Source organism: Ylistrum balloti, unplaced genomic scaffold, assembly GCF_031769215.1.
Source record: "Ylistrum balloti isolate Yb309-2 unplaced genomic scaffold, AGI_CSIRO_Ybal_v1 Utg371816, whole genome shotgun sequence".
Classification (NCBI taxonomy): Eukaryota; Metazoa; Mollusca; class Bivalvia; order Pectinida; family Pectinidae; genus Ylistrum; species Ylistrum balloti.
This window is the reverse complement of record NW_026782903.1, coordinates 589131-612982: the sequence shown is the minus strand read 5'-3', so window position 1 is coordinate 612982 and position 23852 is coordinate 589131. Positions and strand designations below refer to the sequence as shown.

The 23852-nt window shown below is 35.5% G+C and overlaps 2 protein-coding genes across 2 annotated transcripts; both read right to left on the bottom strand.

The window, feature by feature from the left end:
* Positions 1-414: 414 nt before the first annotated feature.
* Positions 415-7254, bottom strand: LOC132563675 (guanine nucleotide-binding protein-like 3 homolog; the record flags this gene model as incomplete). The annotated part of the gene is made up of 12 exons (XM_060228415.1): positions 7180-7254; positions 5923-5975; positions 5506-5560; positions 5116-5198; positions 4809-4937; positions 4492-4578; positions 3468-3603; positions 2696-2799; positions 2280-2424; positions 1324-1411; positions 770-881; positions 415-480 (listed from the first exon to the last, which is right to left on the bottom strand). Coding segments are annotated over exons 1-12 (1077 nt in total), but the record flags the coding sequence as incomplete, so codon positions are not given.
* A 3265-nt stretch (positions 7255-10519) lies between these two features.
* On the bottom strand, positions 10520-13541 carry LOC132563683 (translocon-associated protein subunit delta-like). Its single transcript, XM_060228430.1, has 6 exons — positions 13440-13541; positions 12229-12347; positions 11795-11869; positions 11106-11195; positions 10888-10953; positions 10520-10694 (listed from the first exon to the last, which is right to left on the bottom strand). Exons 1-6 carry the CDS (start codon positions 13501-13503, stop codon positions 10593-10595), a joined length of 516 nt encoding a protein of 171 aa, XP_060084413.1. The 5' UTR covers positions 13504-13541; the 3' UTR covers positions 10520-10592.
* Between the last annotated feature and the right edge of the window lie 10311 nt (positions 13542-23852).

Here is a 23852-nt window from a genome sequence, read left to right as displayed (position 1 = left end):
CGCCATGTATAGCAATTCCTATATTCCCCCCAGACATTCCTCATTAAAGGATAATTACTAGCTACATATACAGCTAGCATTATATTCTTATAAAAGGAAATAATAGAAATACACATGTATATATTGTAGCTGGAAATCTTTACAATATATTCATCAAATAATGTAATCACATGTATCGAGGATTTTCCACAAGCATTGTATTTGGAGTTTTAAGGATTTTTAGTTTTATTTCTAGTGAGATATCATTATGAACAAGATCAATAATTAAAACTGTCCAGAGTTTGTTTACATACACCAATATACACATACCATTTCCTGTTTTAACAATGTCCTTATCAATCCTATAGTAGTTTATCTGCCAAGTAATATAAGTAATCAGAAATACATGTAAATCATATGAAATAGAAAATTAACCTGTTCTTTGGAGCAGCGCTTCAGTATGGCCTCAACTGGTCCTACCGGATCTTCTAAAGTTTCCAGCTGGAACATAGACAAAAAATGTTACTTATCATTCAATCTGTTTTGAAATGCATGCACTATATCAAATCTTATTCATATTTTATCATGCAAAGACAAGAATTCCACATGGAAAACTGATCAATTAGGTGTATTTCTTGGTACCACTGGAAAACAGGTTATGTAGGTAAATAACAAAATATAAAATTAATATTTTTTCAAAACAGTGCTGAAGACCACTTCAATATCCTGAAGTGCATCTCATTAACAATGAATCGTTATTTACAAGAACAATTAACTGAGTGTGTCTTACCTTAACACAATTCCTGAGTATCACAGACATGTCGCTAGCACCTGTCGCCATGACAACCCCAGGACTGTCAAGCAGCTTAATATGTTTGTCTAACTGCACTTCCTGCATGGCTCTGTGAAGATGATAAGAGGAGATCAAGCATTGTCAGTTACCATATGCACATAATTTTGTTTTATCTACAGAAAGCTGTTTACAAAACAATAAATATATTACAAGACGAGAAAAATTACAGTTGTGTTTGTGAATAATATCATCACAACAGATATACCACATTAAATAGATAACTTTTTAATACATGTAGCAAAAGAGGACAAATCTGAATGCCAGCCACCAACAACAAGATAGCACATCTGTTGAAAATCATTGCTATTTTACATGAATTCCTAATTCTACAGTCCATGTATTAAGGACTTGTAAGTCCTAGAATGACATCCTGACCTGACTATACCTGTTCTAAATTTACATGTCATTTATTGAGTCTATATAGTGAGTGTATGCTGCATAGAGCCAACAACGACCATTATAAATTAATGAGTTGAAAGGTGATATGTTACCTGGTAATTCCTGGCTGTGATCCTACATTACAAGCTTTACATCGCTTCAGACTGTTAATTATACTGCTCTTCCCTGTGTTAGGAAATCCTGGAATAGAATTCTATGCTTTTTAAACAATCTAAATATATCACATCTATTGTTTTACTTTTTTTGGTATGATTTCTAGACTTATAATCAATTAATATTTACAAAATTATTTTTGCAAAATTATGTGTCTCACATGTCCTTAATTCTTGGTATGGTAATTCTTAAGCAACATACAGAACACATTAAACTTTATGTTGCCCCAGCCTCCCAAAATATGAAGTTTATGAGTTAATTTTACATATACAACATGTGAGCACTATATATGGTTGTCATGTTTAAATACTGATCCATTGTAAAACATTAAATGAAAATACTGTAAATTCTTTAACTCTCAAAATTCCTTAACATGACAATTTTACTCCAAACACATCCATCTTCCCAAGGAGGAAGACGAAAACTCATCGGATATTTCACCAAACTTGTTTTAATAGGACTAATCTAAAATGAATATAACAAGTCAAATAGATTTGTTGCTGCCGTTCCCAAAATATCAACTTTATGTAATCTATTTGGTAAGTTCAGATGTTCATACTTACACTTGTACTTTATGAGAAACTGGGCAAAATGGAAAGCTTGAAAAACCAGCTACTCAGCATCTCTAATATTCAGAGTTGCTAGACGCCAAAATTTGATGTTGTATTTCTAACTTTTTACAGAACAGATTTGAACACAGACTTTAAAGTGAAATTTTTAAACTGTTACCAACACCACCAGAAAGTGACACCATACTTTGGCTTTCACATCTTTTCCTCATAACAAGACAACATACTCTGTATCAGCTCACCTGGGTGTCTTTATCACATGTATATGGCTTCTGTCTACTTTGTTATATTAATCTCCCTACTCCAAATGTTATGATCAAACTTACCCACTACACCCACGCGTATTGCTGTCTTGATGTCTTTACTTCGGCAGTAGTTACCCAGCAGTTTCATCAGGATCTCAGCTCCTATACAATGACTGGACTTCAAAACATCTTCACTCACTGTGGCCAAGGTTACCTTTTTCTGACTCTGAAGGTCATTTAAGATTAGAATTTAACATATAACATATAATCTTTACAAAAACAATGATCATGCAATTTTAGTCTCACACTTATCATCTTTTTCATTAGTAAACATTATTTTAAATGGATCCAAACTACTTCCTGTTTACAATAATCTTACACTTTTCAGACAGGAAGGTCTCCAAACTTACAGCTTATGAATTCTGATGTAGATAAAACACATGTTAACTGATGTAATCATCATTTTGATATGTTTATTTCATATCAGCTCTTCTTACCAGGTTATCAGCCTGTGTCTGTGTGGAAGCCTTGAATGCCACTGTTGGGAACTCATTCCGTAAGTGAGTCAACCATGCCTCTACATTTTCACGAGGAACAAGATCTAAAACACACCAACAAAGATAACTGACACCTCCGTTATAGGGATAGTATTGGATTTGCTGTCAGAGTCTGATTTATCTAAAATCTTCACACTAGATTGACTAGAATATGGATTTATCTGAAGGACAGTTATCTCCACATTATTGTACCAATTAAAATTCCTAAGATTTGCTTTGTTTTCTGTGCATTTCGTCGTTGCTTGATAATAGTCCTGTTTGTTTTAATTGTCACTATTTCTCTTGGTTTCTTACATGTCTGTACCTATTTCTATGGTTTTCTTTGTCTTTGTTTATGTCTGTGTTTCTATGGTTTCCCATTTATTGGTACTGGTCAGAGTGTTTTCAGTTCCCTATGTCTTAGTGTTTCTATGGTTTCTTACATGTTGGTACCTCACCTCATGTTTCTAAGGTCCATATGTGCTGGTACCCCTTGATTTTTATGGTTTTCTTGTGACCTACCAAAGATTACAAAGTTACCTATCAATTCCTTTCAGCTGCTGGTACATGTCAACGTTTCTATGGTTACCTATGTTTTAGTACTTGTCACAGTTTTATTTCTTGTGTTCGATGGTGGTACCTATTAAGTGTCTACAGTTATTTATGTACAGGTATATATGGCAGTTTTAATACTTCCTTGGTACCACACTGTGAATTAAACATATGTATGTACCTATTTTGTTGAGTACTAGCACCAAGCGTTTGTTGGCACCACTGCTAATGATTGCCTCCTCCATCTGGGCACATCTACTCCCTAAAGGGTCCCGAGCATCTAGTACCTCCAGCACCACATCAGCAGCATCCACGACCTGAAGGTCAAGGTTACGCCATTTAAATCTTCTAACTTTCTCAATGGTAAGGATGAAAACATGTTACACCACATACATTTCCCTAACATGTTAAGATAAGGTAAGGGGTGAAACAATTCATCATGATTTGATATGGAATGCAACACTTGCCTTCTGATTCAATTTTCAAAATTTCATACTCATTGTCATTTAACACAGAATTCAAACATAAACAATTTCCTCCTCTCTTTACAAGCAGCAAGAAAGGATCATATTATATTGTTTTTACTTTTTTCAAATTGATGGTTACAGTAAACCTCTGGTCAGTTCCAACAGGTGGGTAGTTTAAACAAGCGATTCTTTTCCATAAAAACAATCATTTTCTGTCTGATGATAATTCAAATACGTTCTATTTTTGTTTCACTTTCAATTTAAATTGTTCAAACCCATCCTGAGATTGTATGTCTGTCCAATTATTGATCACAATACTGGCATTTCAATAACTGATCTATGTGGTCACTTTTCAAATCATAGTAACACTGCAAGTGTTTCAAAATATAATCTTATCATAATTGACACATTTTCCAATGTTTTAAACAGGTCATTTTCTTCACCAATCAGTAGATTCCTGCCTTGCTGAGACATTTGTCATGATAAGTAATGCTGATAGTTCAAACTCTAATCTGTTTTCATATGCATACCAAGGTAATTTTTGTTAATTTGAATGGGTTCAACAATATTAATTTTACTTCATTCTGACTGATTGAAGATTTACCATATTATGTTTATTGAAAATAATCCAACTAAAATCTTGATGTGCATCTCATCAGAAATGAAATGTACCCCTACAGCCCTTGGTTAAGTATATACTAATGAGAATGACACTAATTTGTCTTGTTCAGTTCTCACCTTTCTGAATTCTTTATAAAATGCCTTAAGTGAAGTCTCCACTGCTTTCCCTGAAGCTTTGCCTTCTGCTGTTGTTCCTGATGTTTTCTGAAAAATTAATCAGGTTTGATATCTTTGTACCATGATGAGAGACAGAAAACTATTTTGTTTAGGTATCAATATCTTATAAACAACAGCGATTTTTGGTTTAAGCTAAAAGGTCATATTTATTTTCTTTTTAAATGAAGAAACCAATATGACTCTATAACTTTCTTTTTTGATTCGGGTTAATGCCATAAAAAGGCTTCTTTCTGGTGTATGTAATAGGAAAATTTTACCTTCTTTTCATATTCCCCACTTCGTTTTTGTGCATCTTTCAAAATCCCTTCTAAATTCCTCTTCTTTGCTAGATTTCTTTCTCTATCCTTTTTCCGCTTTTGTTTTCGTTTCTGTTGTTCTTCCTCAAGCTGGTAAAAAATGACACAGAGAAAATATTTTATAAGTTCTAATGAAATCCTATTCACTGTGACTATATAGTGAAGAAAGGCTTGTTGAGAAACAACAACCATCATTGTGAGCAAGTATTCTGATCTGATAGACTGCTAGTACTTCATTCTCTGTCATTTTTAATATTTAGCATCATACCCGCTGTTTCCTTTCCTGGGCTTCCTTTAACACAATTTCTTTGAATGGCAAACTGTTTGGAATTCCTGGATCCTTTTTCATCTCTGTCACAAAAGATTAAAGTTATATTCAAATGTACTGGTCAAGGGTACTTACAAAACAGTTTCAACTGGATCTTTTATTTTGGTTTTAGTTAAGGACTGATACAGTCAATACTTTCAGCTTTTACAATTTTTATATGGGGTCAAATCAAGAGAGCAAACCATTGGTCAGCAATAGATAAAAGTAATTATACTTTTAATTTGTAAATCAAAGGCTCACGTCAATGGTAATTCTGTACCTGCTATATGTTGTAGGACAAAATTCAGACACACTATCCATTTCTGTGAACTCCCATCAATAAATACTTACTTTTGCTACCATTTTTCTTTTCCATTTTCTTTACTTTCTTTTTGTGTTGCCTGACCTTGAATCAATAAAACAATTAATTAATTATTTATTGAATCACTAGAACAGTTACCTTATTGATTATTTATTGTAAACTGAAACAATACTACAGGTAATGATATCAGTTAGAAACTTGAAGGTTATTGATTCTGAAAACTTATTACCAATATCAGGGTTTTCCATAATTTTGTTAGTATTAGGCTGTGTAGTGAAAGTAGGAGGCTGGCCTGCCGTGTATGTGTAGTCGTGTACGGAACATTATTACGGAACTGGATTGGTGTAGGCGGCCAAATGATCAAAGTAGGTGGTCAAATTGGCCGGCGACCGGCTCTTATGGGAAACCCTGCAATATCCATTAATACCAACTCCCCAATATCTTACCTTCTTCTCAACTTTGTACCTATGTCTGGCAGACTGTCTTTTACTTGCTTTTCCTGAATAAACAAAGACAAATTTAGATTTATATCTGGAAATATATGACTTGTGTTTTCATACTGAATCTACAGAACATGGAGTTTCTTTTATTTCTAGTGTCAAATAAAGCAAACTAATATAAACTGAAAATTATGGGGAAGTTTAACAGTCCTCATAGTAACCTAATTGAGAAACATTCTATTTCTTTGTGAGATATGAAGCAGGACATGTTTGATGCTCATTAGTTTGCCAGGTGATTCTGTTGTTTTAATTACTAGTTTTCACTTGAGAAAATGACATACATACTTGGATTGACCAATGTTTAAATGTCGTCAATGAAGCAGAAGACATTTACTCTTCCGGAACACCTTTTCTTATTATCCTTGTATTTTTTCATGAGTTTCTATGTAAATCTTTCCTTTGTTCATATTTTGCCTTAGTTTTATTGACTCTGAGTTTGGATTATTATTATGTTCACATGTTGTTTATTTCTTATGTTTTATATTGGTGTGATATTTTGACACACATTGTTGTGGGGTTAGATAATTCACACATACAACGTATACCTTTTATATATATCACCAATTTAGATTTTTCAAAAATAATATACCTCTGTTCATTTCATAACATCCCCGCTGACATCTGTGTTCACCATTTCATCCTGTTACTTATAGGGCATGATTTACCTCATTCAAAGATTGCCGTTTTCAGTAAAATATATTTCTAAGGCAGTTTACATATATATACCCTTCCATTATTCATGTAAATTGAAAGATCAAATGTTTAATACACAATACGTGTTTTCTCTTCACTCCATTGCTGAGTTGCACTATAACTTATATACAATCAAACTTACAGTAATAAGATACTCCCCAAAATCTGTGAGCTATTAAACAACTTTCAAGTCATACGGAATTCTACTCAGTAATAATGATAATACTAATAAGTATAATATTTAAACGTGAAAGTGGTTAGGGATTTCCAAAACTGGTTATAGGTGCATAAATATATTTTGTTGCATTCATGTATATTAGCATTTTTGCTGACCCTCGGATCACCAAGTTTAGCAATAATAATCTAATTTAATGACTGAAGGGCTGTATCAGTGATAGAGTATGGGATTATATTTTATACTAATCACGACATTAGTGCTATCTCATTATCATACATAAGTGTTTATCTTAATTATGTGTGTTTGTTTTTAATCATACTATGTTTACTTACTCATGTACAAGTTCGCCATCGTTAAAATTCTGATCCACGAAACCCACAAACACCACCACGTGAAACCATGAGAGGAAACAGTATCTATGCATGTAAATTAGAAGTCAAAACACTGAACGAAAGTTCCGGAATTATGTTCGTTGCTATCCGTGTAGGTTGTCCCAATGAGCTCAAGGCAATTCTTTGTGTGCGTTTAGCTCAACTATTAAGGAATACGCATCTACATAAATTAACAAGCCACTCTTCGGTTTCACGAACAGTCAAATGTATCACCATGGAAATATCAAGATCATCATGAGTTTTGTAAAACCAGTCACAAAAGCATATAACAGGCCCCCAGATCTGACATCGCGTGCTTTCTGGCGTGCTTACGTGCAAGTTAAGTCTGCCACTTGTGTCCTGAAGCATTGCTTGAAAAATGACACACCACTTCGTTATGAGAGTTCCTATTTTCTCATGTTTTTTTTCTTTTCTTTTCTTTTTTGTTTATTTTTCTTTATATGAAATTTGAGCATTCCTGTTGTAAAACAAGTGATAATAATATTCAACTGCCAAATCAAAGATGGTTGTCTGACGTGTCCTAAAATCAAAAGAACACATCTAAGGACCAAGCGCGACCTAACTGTAAAACTTGAGAAAAAAATGTCGGGTACTTTTTAAAAACTGACAATGACATACTTCCATTGTCAAAATCTATAATGGTCATCTGTCATTGTTTATTTGTTTTCAGTGACAGACCAAGGGAAACCTACATTTAAAATTCAGTGGAAAAAAAACCATTCAGTTCATTTCTTTCTTTTCAGAAATCAGACATTTTTTTCTCATCAGTCATAAAATCGATCTTGAAGGGCTAAAACAGTAGCGTAGCAATATGGTTAAGCATACGTACGAAATAGCTATTATTGTGACTGACAAAAATGATTACTGCATTTTGCCATTTTTGTTGAATAAAATGTGTTGGTGTAAATAAGATTTTTCTGATTAGTAGATACCCGACAGCTTCAGTGGGGATTCACGCCCTTGACTCCCTACCGAGGCCTTACCCCTGGACTCTCTCTTGAAAGCATACACTCCTAAAAGACATTTGCTATGCCACTGACATCTATGACCATTTGACACCTACAATTAAATGTGAGAAATATCCATCCCGAAGTTCTCAAGAAACAGTAATTTGAATATTTATCTAACTTATCACCATGCCATCTAGTAGAGTAAAGCGAAGGGAAGTAACTCTGGGCGATCGGAATGGCCATCTGAGGATGACGGGTTCAAAAAACGAGTTTTTCTCCATCCTCAATACTCCAGTAGTTACGCTCACTTTCGCTACATCCCTGAAACATTCTCGGGTCGCATAAAGGTATGTTATTGGCTTTGAATGTGTGTGTCGCTCCTTCGAATTTTTCAATGAACGTATCAGTCTGTGATTGTTTCCCACTCTCTCTCTCTCTCTCCAGAAACCAGACCAATAAAAATTTCTTCGCTTGTGCAGGGACGTATAATGGCTTGTGCCTCCAGCTTCTGAAACTTCTTTTTTAAACCAGAAATCTTTAGTTATGTTTGACATCCAGACCGATTCAATTCCCAGGAAGATAGCTTTAACGTTGTGTGGTTTTAAAAGGCGATCTCTTTCAGCTGCCCAAGGAGATTGGATGCCTACTCCACCATTGCAACATTTTTACATCCTTTACAGCAACATTGTTTCCTTGTTTTGCTGTTTCTTTTTTGACCAGTCTTTTGAAATAAACGGAAAAAAGATCACATTTAGGGGAGGTGGTTGGTTTGTTAACTTGACACACCTGAGTGCCACAGTGAAAGAACTGTCCCGGTGTAGCATGATATTGCAGGGACGTCCCTGGATATTGTGAAGCATGGGGAAATGAACCGCAGCAAAAACCATAATCGTGAAATGAACCGTGGGTCACTTCACAATTATGGTGAAATGAACATCCCCCCCGCCGGTAAAGTGATGTCACTTTATATTCTGTTTTCAGCTGATGTTTCTGCACTTAATTTTATCACTTTCATTTAGTAATTTCCTCCTGGAACTGGGCCGTGGAAAAGTGAAATATTACACTATTATCTAACTGATTAACCCTTTTCCACCAATTTTTGCATCAATAACAAAAAATTGGTCTGGGTGGGAAAATTTTGTTTGTTTGTATGTTTTATTATGTATTTAGGAACATAATTCAGTGTACTGATAAAAGATTAAGTGAAGAAACAGCAACAGAGTATATAGTGGCTTCACTTTACCATACTACATCATGTCACAAGCCTCAGCGACTGACCATTTAATGTAGAGATTTAATTGCTTTGAAAGTATTTATCATCAAGCGTTTGATATTTGAAGTGTAGCTATTATACAACTGAAATAGCAGGATTTTCGTTATTTTAGTTGTATAAAACATTTCGCATATAGAATTCATTTCCTGTACTAAAGTGGCCAGCAAGATGGTTTAAGTTGATGGGGCCGAATATTAAATTCATGCATACCAGATACGTATCCTTCAGGTTGCTTTGCTGCCTTTTTTGGGGGAAAATAATTATAATTTTCTTGGCGCATGAACCATTTACTTATGCACACGTTTCAGAAAAATCCAGCCCTTCAACATCTTGTACAATTAAGTCATGATAAGCATTTTCTACATACATAATCGGTATTGACAAGTCTTTGCTATCAACTCATTTTCTAAATAGAGGAGTCATTATGTTCTATTTCTGTATGTTTAAATACTTTTTCATTGTACACATCTGTTTCCACAGAGAATGGTACATATTGTATCTAATGTCTAAAGCAGCTGTTAAATGTATTGGGAGTTGCAGTAGTCCTGGAATGTATAAACAGACAAGATGATGTCATGCTATTTTCTTTATCCTGTCTACAATGAAATCCTAATAGGTCAACTTTATATCAGTTGATGGACAATAATAACTAACATTGCCAATAAGAGGTAGGCGATGTAGCTCAGATAATTTATCATCCTTTAGAAATATTCATTGAACCCCTCTCCTCCACACCTCTTTGGTATGGGAGATCTCAAAAATGTGCTGTAACATGTACAGATATACCGTAGACAACTTCATGTTTTATGATGGGAACCAAAAAACATTGTAGATTTTGAAACTGAAACTTACGTTTGCTTAAATGTAACAACTTAAGTCTTCTTTCATTTCTTTATTGTTAAAATAATTGTAGATTTGAAACTATTTTATGTCCTTATTGTATTTTCATTTTACTGGATAGGACTCTAAATTTTAGTTGCTTTAGCTTTTAAAAACAACAACCAATTGCACTTTGTGAAATCTGAGACAGGTCTCAAATATGAAATAACATCACAAATTTTTATAAAAAAAAGAAATTTATTGGAAAATAATGTTAATGAATTTGTATAAAATAAACAATGCTAAAGAAATTACTGTAGCTGGCTGCGTGCATTGTATGCTAAATACCATACAAATACTGCTACAGTTGCTGCAACAAACTCGCTCTGGAGTAATGGACCTTTCCACACACCCTGCACAAAACGAAACAAATTATATTCCATTAAAAGAAAATGAAAGCTTCACAACTAGATATCAGATCAACAAAATTTGAAATTAATTCATTTTATCTTAAAGAACTTTGTCACATTTAAAAGATATTTGGTCTAATTATGTTACAATTCATTTATGTCATGCTATACGAAAGAGTGGCCTCCCTTTACTTACAGGATGGTTAACATTGATGGTATGAACAGGTTTCACAGCTCCAGTATCATCTCCACTTCTCTGAGCCTGTAATGTAAATATTTCAATTAACAACTTTTAACATATAACAGACAAAATTAACCCTTTTTTAAAATTACATTACACTGATTTTAAGAATTTTAAAACTTTGCTTTGATTAAAGTGGAAAAAAACCTATTTCAAATTCAAAATCACTTTACCTTTCTAAGAGCAGCAAATCCTTCCTCATCAAACAGTCGGATTTCATAGGAGCCTGATGGTAGTTTGGAATGTTCATCACTGTAACTCACCTATACAATTGTAAATAGAATTCACAGATAATTTATTGCGCCATTTACTGTCTACATGCCTTCAAAGTTACAATAATGACATCTAGAATGCTCACTAAAACAGAAATGACTTTCTTTTCTTCTGTGTAAAACTTTGTTCAATCTAAACATCATATAATTCACCTCAACAATCATTAACTAGTAGAGATATATCTATATATTTTCATGTTTTTAAATTTGAATGAACCATTATGATAACTTTATAATCCATACTTATAAAATGACCAAGATCCTTTTTAATGTAAAAGAACTGAGGTAATATCATTGAAATAAACACATGTGAAAGTAATGCAATCAATGAAATAGGATATTTAACAAATAGAATCCATTACAACAATCCTTACTAGACATGTCCCTGTAGATTTTACAACTTTAAGAGAACATAAATGTGTATACACATAAAAACATAATATAGTACCAGTTTATTCAAGTATGACTGTGAGGAAAAACAAAATATTTTGAAATTATACTGACTTTGAAATGAGATATTTATATTTTTCATGTCCACTTTTACAAAAACCTTGTGGTAAATGTGTATAATTGACTTGATGTTACTTTACCTGATATTTATCACCATTGACTGTCCTGGTTACAGGAATCGTTTTTCCCTGAATGTCGGCATACAAGTTCAAATTCTGGAATGGTAAATATATTAGTAAGAAATACAAGGACTGACCAACCGATTTCTTGTCTTGATTTTTAAATGCTCTTCGTGTCCATCATTTAAAATAGTTTATACAATACGATTACCTCACTGATTGCATAAATTTGAATAAAATTGAATTTGAAATATTTTTTTGTGTAACAAAGGTAATAAAAATATTATTAACTAACTGTTCCATTTTTCATTGTACGGTAAGATTGCATTGTATTATATGGATAAAATAACAACGAACAGTTTCATATTTAATGTTTATTTGTTATAAGAACTATTTTCCTTAATAATGATTTTGTATCTTGTCATTAATGTTGTTTTCGTGATAAACTTTCTCACCGATACACTGTTTTTGCATTTCAATGTGAATTCAACAATGAATACAGTTTCTGTGGAGGTGACTGCCTCAGTTGTTGTATAAGTCTGGGTCTTGACCTCAGGTGCCAAACAGGTGTCTCCTGTGGAACATACAAAGAGTTTACAGAGAGTGTTGACATCAGCAATAACGTGACCTCATGTGATCAACCCTACAAGAGTGGATCACGATTTTCCAGGCAAATACATTACCAAATACATAAACACAATATTTTCTAATTCAATTTTATATAATTTAGGAAAATTAAATAATGCAACAGGGTTTTCAATAGACCTTTAAGAGTATATTTTAACTACCAAAATCCACATACATGCACAATGAATCCATATTGCTGATATGAAATGTTGCTATTGTGGACTAAAATGTGCTAGAAAGCATACAGATTTTTCATTTTATGTTCAAATCAATACCATGGAAACTTTGTCTGAAATATTGGTGACATTAATTACTTTTATACATAAAGTTTGAAATTTCAGCAACAGATAAATTGATTTGATTCTAATAATGATTTAAGATATATTTCAGACACACATTCCATTTGATGGTACATGCAAAATGAACATAAAATTCACCAATATAACAAAAGGTACTGTATATGATAAGAACTGTAAAGGGACTTTTGAAACATCATCTATGGTAGACTTGATTTTGTAATTAACAATACGATAAGGTACAATTTAAGATCCCTATCCTCAGAGCCTTTATATATATTGTATTTTTTAATTAATTGTTTTTCTTAATGCTTCTTGGGATGCGAAATCATTACATATCAATTTCTTCAAAATTACTTTATTTCAAAGTATTGAAATATTAATACAGTCATGAAAAATACTGTTACGGTATTACTCGTTGGTATTCCTCTTTGTCAGGAAGCGCATTCACCAGATTGCACATTAAGCGTACAACAAGTAGATAATAAAACAAAAGCCAATATTCAGTAGTTTTAGAGAACCATATCAACGATCAAGCACTCGTTGTTAAATTACAAAGGCAAACAATATATGTTCTCTTTGATCAGATCACATCCAACATCACTGTGCCACGTCAACACACAGTGCTGACAGAAAAGTACTAATTTCGTCTATAACGGACAATATTGTGATGTCAGAATGATGGTTCGTGATAAAGTAGCATATGTACAATTAATTGAAATAGTTTTATCAAAACAGTTTACCTAAAACACACAGCGGGAGGACAAAAAGACAGCACAGCACAACAAAACTGCTGGTAGTCGCCATATTTGCCGGGATGGAAAGGTCAAGCGGAAGTGCTCGCCGTACAGGTAGGATAACTCTGTTTTCACTAGAGGGAACGAATCAATCAATCAATATGTCAGCTACAGTTTGAATGCAGTAAGAGATGTCGACAAGACGATCCAGTATTAGTGATGTGTTCGTTAGATGCATATCAGTACTATATACATGTTATCAATGAAGTAAAAGGGCTAAAGGTTAAACATGTACATATTCCTTGTGTATTATTAGCAGATGATACGTTACTTCTCGCAGCGACGCTTTCTTTATTGCAGAAAGAGCTGGACATTGTTTATTCATATTCTGCAATGTGACGTTTAAAATATAACTCTGTTAAAAGTTCGTTTATGATTTTTAATTTGTCACGTCGATTTAAATCGGAACATCACAGTAAGATATCCTGTTATTTAGGAGGGGAGGCTATTCCTCAAACTACTCAGAAAACTTATGCTGGAGTATCATTTACTTGTAATTTACAATCCGACAATAGCATCTCCGAGTGATAAAGGAAGAAAAAGTTTAAATTCTCTTATTGGTATTGGCATCCACTCAAATGGGCTCAATCCCGTGACAAGTTTTAACATTATCAAATAAATCGTTTACCCTTGTATACTATATGGAAGCGAACTTTGGAACAATTATGCTAATAAATTTGTTATAGGATTAGAGGTAATGCATATGTATGCCTGTAGACGGTGCATCGGACTATCTAAAACGTCATCAACTTATGTAACAACGCAATGTCTAGGAGCTTTTAATGTATGGAGTGAGGTTGAAATTAAAAAACTGTTATTTTGGAATAAGCTATGTTTGGGAAATATACGCTTTATTTGGAAGTCATTATTCGTTATTCGATTATGTCAATTCATGTTTGGGGAGCTATCTGATGTACAAATAGGATTTATTCCAGATGTGTGTAACATCATGGAAAAGTTTAATATATAATCTTTTATTATGGACTTTCTAACCAATGAGTTTTTGCCGCCAAAACTATGTTGAAAGCATTTTATGAAAAGGTGCGTTAGTGATTTCTATTATATACTATGGAGAGAAAAGCTGTCTACAAAAACTGAACTGTCCAGATATGCTGCCATTCATTGTTATCAAGGAATTAATCCTATACTGTAAGTAGAAAACAAAAGTCGCATAAATATATGTGGAACCTAGTAGAGTTAATGAAGTACTCATTTATGTTTGAACAAGACATTGTACTTTGTAAATTATGTGGAAAGTCTAGTTCTGACATTGTGTTTCACTTTTTGATAGAGTGTCCAAAATTGTTTCAAAGTCGTGATGTGTTGATGGACGGTGTGGTGAATGCAATAGAGGTGCAATCTTATATCTTGTTTTCAAATTTAAACGATGAAAATCAGTGTAACTTTCTATTAGGAGACCGAACGAATGTACAATTAGATGAATCGGAATGGGAGCTTTTGATGGTAAATATGGCAGTTAATTTGAAAGGAATGGTTAACGAGATGGATGCACTGATGTAAATCTCTTTTCCCTGCCTGTGAGAAATATCTTTATGTAATTCAAAATGTAAATATATTTATTTTGTATTGATTGACAATAATCTCTTGCAAAGAGGAAATAAAGAATGTCTGTCTGTCTGTCTATATATAGTTGGCTATTTTCGGAAAATGTCCGCAAGAATTTCTCCAGGCTGTTATTTTTCACCATTAAACATAATCAAAACCTGTATGTCGTTTTTAAATGTGATTTATTTTCTTCATGTAATTTCTGACATCAGGGTTATGAATCATCTGACATAAGCAGAATCATTTTATTGTTGATAGGCCTATCACACAAGCTTACCAAGAAGCCTCCCATACAATGATCAAAACTAGTTGGGAATAATGTGGTAACTGTGCTGAATGGTTCTATTTGCGTGTCCAATATCAACCAATATTACAAATTGTAGATGAGCGCATGTGTTGTAAATTGTAAGTGTTCACAGAGACGTATATATCACGTCATGTGTTATATACCTCTCTGGTGTTCAGTGTTAATATACCAGAATTGTATTTGTGCACATGAATACTGACCTCTCGAGCTCCACACCTCCCCCTCCCCACACACCCCAACTCTCTCTCTAGTATATATATATACACATTTCGAGCTCGACACAACGACCAGTGACATGATTCCGCGATTTGCACGACAATCGAATTCCATACGTTTCAAAGACATACACATGCATCAGTTCAGTTCATCAGTTTAATTGGTCAATACTCGACGCTAGTAACACAAACAACATAAGACGGTAACAGAGGAATGAATTATATTGACCCCAGGTAAAACGAATTGTGATATGTTAGGTATCCGTCAGTCAACACTAGCAGGTCATATAGATAATATATACATGTAATATACTCTAAAGCCATATTGGACCTATTTACCCTACCACCGAGCGACGTAAAATCCTAGAACTATTATCATATCATTCTAAATCGCATGCGGATAAAATAAAAATCACTTTAATCAGAGGAAATAGAATTAATGAAATTAGTGGTAAAAACATCAAACTTACCGGCATTCAATGTACATGTACAAATACTTAACACTAATTTGATCATGCATAACTGGACGTGTGCCGGTGGTTTTGCTGAGATTTTATCGGATTAATAATTTAAGTGAACATTCTCACTTATCACTGTGATATCCGATTAAGATTGATATTTCATCTGAACAATACGATCTCGGAATCGAACTGAATAGAATAGTTCATTTTCATCACCCGATCTAAAAGAATGTCACAGCTGATTAAAATCACGTACCAGACACCCACTTATAGCATTGTGACAGAGGTAGTGGTTTATTTCAATATCTTCGTTAGGATTTGAACCCGGAACCTCTGGCTCACTAGTCAGACGCTCAACCGACCGAGGAAAAGATAACTTCTCTCTAGCCGAGCGGTATATTGTGGCTAGTTTGGTACAGTAAGTATCTATATATAACTGTATGAAACGGGAAATCTACAGAAAACACAAACACTCACAGATGTACCGGTGAATTTGGGACAGAATTAATGTCCCCATAGTTTTATGTGGCATGCAATTATCGCCGATGACCCGGTACCTGATTGAGTTGTCATGGGTTCGAATTTTGGTCTTTTGTCTGGTGACACATCCTCGAAATTCTCGATGGGTTACAAGCAAGTCCGGATGGTGATGATAAAATCGATACCCAACTGAACATGACGTTTGACCTGAATGACCAAAGCCAACCTATGTAACCTATCAAAATGCTTGATTATAACCTTTAACCCTACATGTTTTTTACCTGATGATTTCTGCGCTCGTTAAATTGTGTGATGACGCTCGATCCCGCTTTACTCGACAATACTTGTTCGATCATGACCTGTCTTTCGACGTAGCCATGGTAACGTTTATTGAAAAACGAATGGCCGCCGCAAGTGTGAATCAATAACTGTCATGATGAAATAAGCTAGAAAAGATGCCATTTTTGAATCAAGTAACGACCAGGAATGCACGTGTAATTCAGGTGAGAGACCCCAAGTGGTATCTGCTTACAGTACATGGCGATAACCTAAGGTAAGTAAACAGATTTTTATTATCAATGATAAATCATAAATATTTTCCGTTTGAAATTATATAGCAAAACTATTTCTTTACATTTGTACTTCATGTAATTGATTGATAGATCACCGTCATACTTTCGTCAGCCACAAACGTGTGGAGTGACTACATTGTACTAACTTTTTGTACGGACCAAAGCGAATTAATGTCTACAAGGGTACATATGTCACTGATAAGTATATTTAGATTATCCTGTAGATTGGATGGTTTGATAGGTCGGGTTTCAAAAGTGGTTCGGATGTTGGGTATTTGTAATGATGAATGGTGACTTTAAAACTAAATATGAAAAAAAAACATTCATTGAACTGAAAGTATCCCTGTAATATCTAGCACCCTCTCCTATAACCACCCATCTCATACACGTATCTGATACTCATACCATATGCACCTGGGTGACCGCACTCCAGAGACTGGAGTCGAACATCATTTAATTTGTTATTGACGAACGATATGGAAAAATGAAGAACAGTTTGGGAGAATGGGAAAGGCGCAAGAGAAGGGAGGGTGAAGCGGAGAGTAATTTGGGAGGAAGCAATACGAAAACGTACAGGACACGGAAGAGGAGGAGAGAAAATAGGAAGAAAGACTGGGAGGAGAACAATTTCGGAGGAAGGAGTGTGAGTTTGGGAGTAGGGAATAGGTGAACAGTCTGGAGGAGTGAACAAGAGGCAGAGGAGGAGGAGGAGGAGAAAAATTTCAGAGGAAAAAAATGTGAGGAGGAGGAGATGAAGGGAGAGGATTTTAGCAGCTTGAGAGGAGGAGATGAAGGGAGAGGATTTTAGCAGCTTGAGAGGAGGAGATGAAGGGAGAGGATTTTAGCAGCGTGAGAGGAGGAAATGAAGAGAGAGGATTTTAGCAGCTTGGGAGGAGAAGATGAAGGGAGAGGATTTTAGCAGCTTGAGGATTTTAGCAGCTTGGGAGGAGATGAAGGGAGAGGAGTTTAGCAGCCTGGGAGGAGGAGATGAAGGGAGAGGAGTTTAGCAGCTTGGGAGGAGGAGATGAGGGGAGAGGAGTTTAGCAGCTTGTGAGGAGATGAAGGGAGAGGATTTTAGCAGCTTGGGAGGAGGAGATGAAGGGAGAGGATTTTAGCAGCTTGGGATGAAGAGCAGAGCTGTTTGTGGGAAGGAAGGGAGCCGCACTAACACCAACAGTTTTAGGGTTTGTGGTATCGATCGCCTCTCACACCTGCTTAATTTGTCTCCATCGTGATTACGGAAAAGAGCGTTGGAATTCGCCCCTTGAGGCTTATTGAGCAAGGGCGACAGCGAGGAGAGGCAAGTTCATCTGTCAAGCCTTACATTTCTTATAACTGGGATATAATGACCAAATAAAAAGTGGCACTTCAGACTGCTAACTTTGTAGTCTGACTGCTAACTTTGTAGTCTGACGGGTTAATTTTTGTACAAAATTACAGAACATTGAATACCATTACTGAGTTGTCATGGTAATGACGAGGAGAAACACATTTCATCACTTCACAGGGTTCGGCAGTATCGAGAGGAGTAAACCTGTTCAAGATCCACTAAAGATGGAGAGAAGGATAAACAAAAGGGACCATTATGACGACGATAAGGAACAGACTAATATTAAACGTGGTTTTATAAGGATGCGGCGCGCGCTGTGGCGTGGACAAGTACATTTGTAGTAGTTTATGGAGAGAACACTGGCAATTAAGCCTGAATAGCCGAGACAAAACAGATAAATCTAGTGCATGTTATCGTTATAATAAACGTTTACACACTCAACACACAAACCTCAAAGGATGAAACACGAGGGAACCTGGCACTTTTGTTGCTCATGAGATAACAATTTAAACACATTTTTATCATTTTTAACATTACTGTCAATACTGTGAAAACCGCCAGGCAACAAACTACACGCGGCACTCGGCATTAGATAAAACATACTTCGAAAATGTTTTGGTCGTCAATGTCAACTAGCGCCACCTTTATCAGAGGGGAGTGTAAAACATCCGTGTAAAGTGCTACTTAATTGTGAACATTTTAGCTATGTTTCCTGGAAATTTGTGTGATATCAATAGACAAGACAGTCATATCCGTGAACCCCGTCCTGTTGTTAACGTACTGTAATATGACTGATTCATACCATATGTGTGTACACGATTTTATTCCAAGTATGTAAAACAGCTAATTGGATGAATTAAAAAGACGCACATATATGAGTCATATATAGAAAGACAAGTACGGTGTCTTCTAAATCTAAGGCATTGTTTACATATACAATCGAACACTTAATCAACACCCTGTCTGTAATACACGAGAGAAGTGACGCGAAAGTGTCCGTAAACGATCCAACAAGCTCTATGTAAAGAAGTATCCTGATTAAAAAGTTTGAATGTCCGTTAATAAATGCCGGTACAATATACGGAAATCACGCTGGATTTTAGTGGTATTTCTGTCGTTACAGTTATTGCTTATTTTGCCTTCGATTTACTGGTATTTTATAAAGCCGGCAGAACAATGGCCTATGAAAATCGGTAGAAGATCCGAGCTGCGGAGTTTGACTTCCGTGACGATTTGTGTTCCTCAGAACGCTGAGAACCGAACCAACATGTGTTGTCGTGGTTGTGTCGTTTGACACACTTGACTCGCGTGACGGACCTCTCGAATGTCACAGTGTTCAGTGAACTAGGCGCCAACTACTAGAAGGACACCGCGGCTCAACATGACCCTGACGAGGGACGACAAACTCAGAAGTCGTTCATTCTCTTGTACATACGGAATCCGAGGCAGGACACAGTATACTCGGTTAGAAATCTGTTTAAAGAAACTGCGAGAGGCACAAGACATCGATTTTTGGGTACATGGTTTTGTACTTTTAACAATATTTCGAGAACATTGTTTTAAAAAATCATTACTTCCTGTTTCAGAGTGTCGAATCCGTTTGCTTGGTCCTCATTACTTGTTAGTAGCATAACAAGACTTATAGGTATGGGATATAGGACATGGGTGTTATGCAAATTGTAAACAAAAGCGACGAAAACAACAGTTAAATTGTCCCGATTTCTAACGAGCACTTAAATACGTCGTTAGTCTTTCCATAACCATTATGTAATTACGTCGACAATTACTACTCTTTGTAGTGGAACCAGATTCGGCTGCAAATGCTGACTATGTAGATGAGTTTTGCCGTTTACAATTTCCATAGTTGATCTTATTATATTTGTGTTTATTAGTCTGATGTGTGACTCATAAACAGATTTCGATTTTTACAATAAGTACACCACGCCAGGCATGGACCAATGTATTTCAGTTTTACTGCATACGGTAAGTGTCACAATGTCATGGTCCGATTTATCTCAGCTTGATTTTAGACGATAAGTTGCTCATTGTTATGATCACATTTATCTCAGTTTGATGATATAGCATGTACGGTAAGTGTTACAATGTCATGGTCCGATTTATCAGTCATTTTGACTTTAGACAGCTAGTGTCACAATGTCATGGTCCGATTTATCAGTCATTTTGACTTTAGACAGCTAGTGTTACAATGTCATGGTCCGATTTATCAGTCAGTTTGACTTTAGACAGCTAGTGTCACAATGTCATGGTCCGATTTATCAGTCAGTTTGACTTTAGACAGCTAGTGTCACAATGTCATGGTCCGATTTATCAGTCATTTTGACTTTAGACAGCTAGTGTTACAATGTCATGGTCCGATTTATCAGTCATTTTGACTTTAGACAGCTAGTGTCACAATGTCATGGTCCGATTTATCAGTCATTTTGACTTTAGACAGCTAGTGTCACAATGTCATGGTCCGATTTATCAGTCATTTTGACTTTAGACAGCTAGTGTCACAATGTCATGGTCCGATTTATCAGTCATTTTGACTTTAGACAGCTAGTGTCACAATGTCATGGTCCGATTTATCAGTCATTTTGACTTTAGACAGCTAGTGTCACAATGTCATGGTCCGATTTATCAGTCATTTTGACTTTAGACAGCTAGTGTCACAATGTCATGGTCCGATTTATCAGTCATTTTGACTTTAGACAGCTAGTGTCACAATGTCATGGTCCGATTTATCAGTCAGTTTGACTTTAGACAGCTAGTGTCACAATGTCATGGTCCGATTTATCAGTCATTTTGACTTTAGACAGCTAGTGTCACAATGTCATGGTCCGATTTATCAGTCATTTTGACTTTAGACAGCTAGTGTCACAATGTCATGGTCCGATTTATCAGTCATTTTGACTTTAGACAGCTAGTGTCACAATGTCATGGTCCGATTTATCAGTCATTTTGACTTTAGACAGCTAGTGTCACAATGTCATGGTCCGATTTATCAGTCATTTTGACTTTAGACGGTAAGTGTCACAATGTCATGGTCCGATTTATCAGCCAGTTTGACTTCAGACGGTAAGTGTCATCATATCGTGGTTCGATTTATCAGTCAGTTTGACTTCAGGCGGTAAGTGTCACAATGTCATGGTCCGATTTATCAGTCAGTTTGACTTTAGACAGCTAGTGTCACAATGTTGGTCCGATTTATCAGTGGTCCGATTTATCAGTCATTTTGACTTTAGACGGTAAGTGTCACAATGTCATGGTCCGATTTATCAGCCAGTTTGACTTTAGACAGCTAGTGTCACAATGTCATGGTCCGATTTATCAGTCATTTTGACTTTAGACAGCTAGTGTCACAATGTCATGGTCCGATTTATCAGTCAGTTTGACTTTAGACAGCTAGTGTCACAATGTCATGGTCCGATTTATCAGTCAGTTTGAGTTTAGACGGTAAGTATCACAATGTCATGGTCCGATTTATCAGCCAGTTTGACTTCAGACGGTAAGTGTCAGCATATCGTGGTTCGATTTATCAGTCAGTTTGACTTCAGACGGTAAGTGTCACAATGTCATGGTCCGATTTATCAGTCATTTTGACTTTAGACAGCTAGTGTTACAATGTCATGGTCCGATTTATCAGTCATTTTGACTTTAGACGGTAAGTATCACAATGTCATGGTCCGATTTATCAGCCAGTTTGACTTCAGACGGTAAGTGTCAGCATATCGTGGTTCGATTGGTTTCAGTTTCACTATATACCATAACTTTCAACATGCCACATGCCAAAGCGATAATTATAATATTAGTAAAACACATACTTTGCGGTACATCTAATAGCTGTGAAATGTTTATTGGAAATGATGGTGAAACACAAATCTACATGTATTATGATGAGTTATCTAGAGGTAAATATTTTTGAAACACAGTATCTTGGCGAGACGCTAATCCGTGATAATATTGATTACACTAATAATGACGTCACACTATTACAAGCGGACAATATTGGGAAAACGCAGTACGTGGCGGTCATGTGTATTGTTGCACATTTCCTCCCAACACGAAACAATCAAGATTTAATCGATATACAACAAAACAATTTGTAGTGCCCTTTGTTCTTTTATTCACAGTTCCTGTTTGTAGCGTTTGAAACTGGTTATTAGGAATCAACCACAATGAAGTGTATCAAGCGAATTTATCTCGTTCAAAGTTTGGTGATTGGATTAGTTCTCAAGAGATCAGTCCTTTTGAAGTTATAGATAGTCTCACTAACTTGAAGTAGTTAGTGTTTATTACAATCAATGCTCCGACTGTTCCTGATGTCAAGGTCTGTGTCATCCAACTCACCCTGTTCCATCTATGTAAGTTGTCTCCCATGTTGTATCTACGAGAGTTGTCTCCCCTCTTTACGACTGTCGTAACCATAGCAAAATGACGTTCCTGAAATGTTCTTGTGGAAAAAAAAAAACATTTTCACTTTTAAAATTTGTTAGATGTGATATCGTTTCCTGTTAAAATATTTAGAACACATTTCATGATATTCCACTAATATCCCTGACATTTGTTGTATCGCTAATCAGATTAGGGTAAACTCTCTGTGATAAATAAAAAAACAAGTGACGATATTTGTGAGTGATACGACCAGAGAGATGTACAGGAATCCTACCGCAGTCCTTCCGGCCGGATCACTAGACACGTGTAGTGGTATTGATTTCCATTGGGACCAATAACACTGCAGTTTTTTTCGGGAATTAGATACTGACGACGAGGGAGTACATGCTCTGTAGATGAAAAGGACCTTTATTTGTTCTCGGCTCACATCAAACACGGCTTGATTTGAAGATGACGTCCATACATTAATCATAGTGTTGGTATATACAGAACAAGTAGGAAAATCAATGCGACTCTTTACTGTCATGAAAAGTGTAAATACAATCCGACGGTAGGGGATATATTACTTCAGTAGTTTTGTCTACATTGATATATGTATATTGATAGTAAGGCGACCCCTCCAGCCACAACGTCATTCCCTCCCTACATCTAAAACCACAACAGAAATAGCACTGAAAAAACTCAAGTTAACCAGTAAAAGTTGAAAGAGTGGCAATCAATTAGCTTACTGAAAAATTGTATGCATGTATAAATATCATACGTAAATGGTCATACTTTTTTTAGTGGCGATTTATGTGCCTGTGATAAGGTTAAAGAATATTTACCACTCAGCAAAGCCGGATGCATTTGTATCATTTTGAAGGGAGGTAATCCGTGAGTAAAACAGAGGACGCTCTCTACACATATATATGCGATAAGGTACATTATATATTATAGATCGTTTCACGGTCCTCCTGTTGTCCGATGATACGATTTATCAAATTCAGATGTTGAAATGACACAACTATACACTCGGTCCATTTTGAGCTGGCTT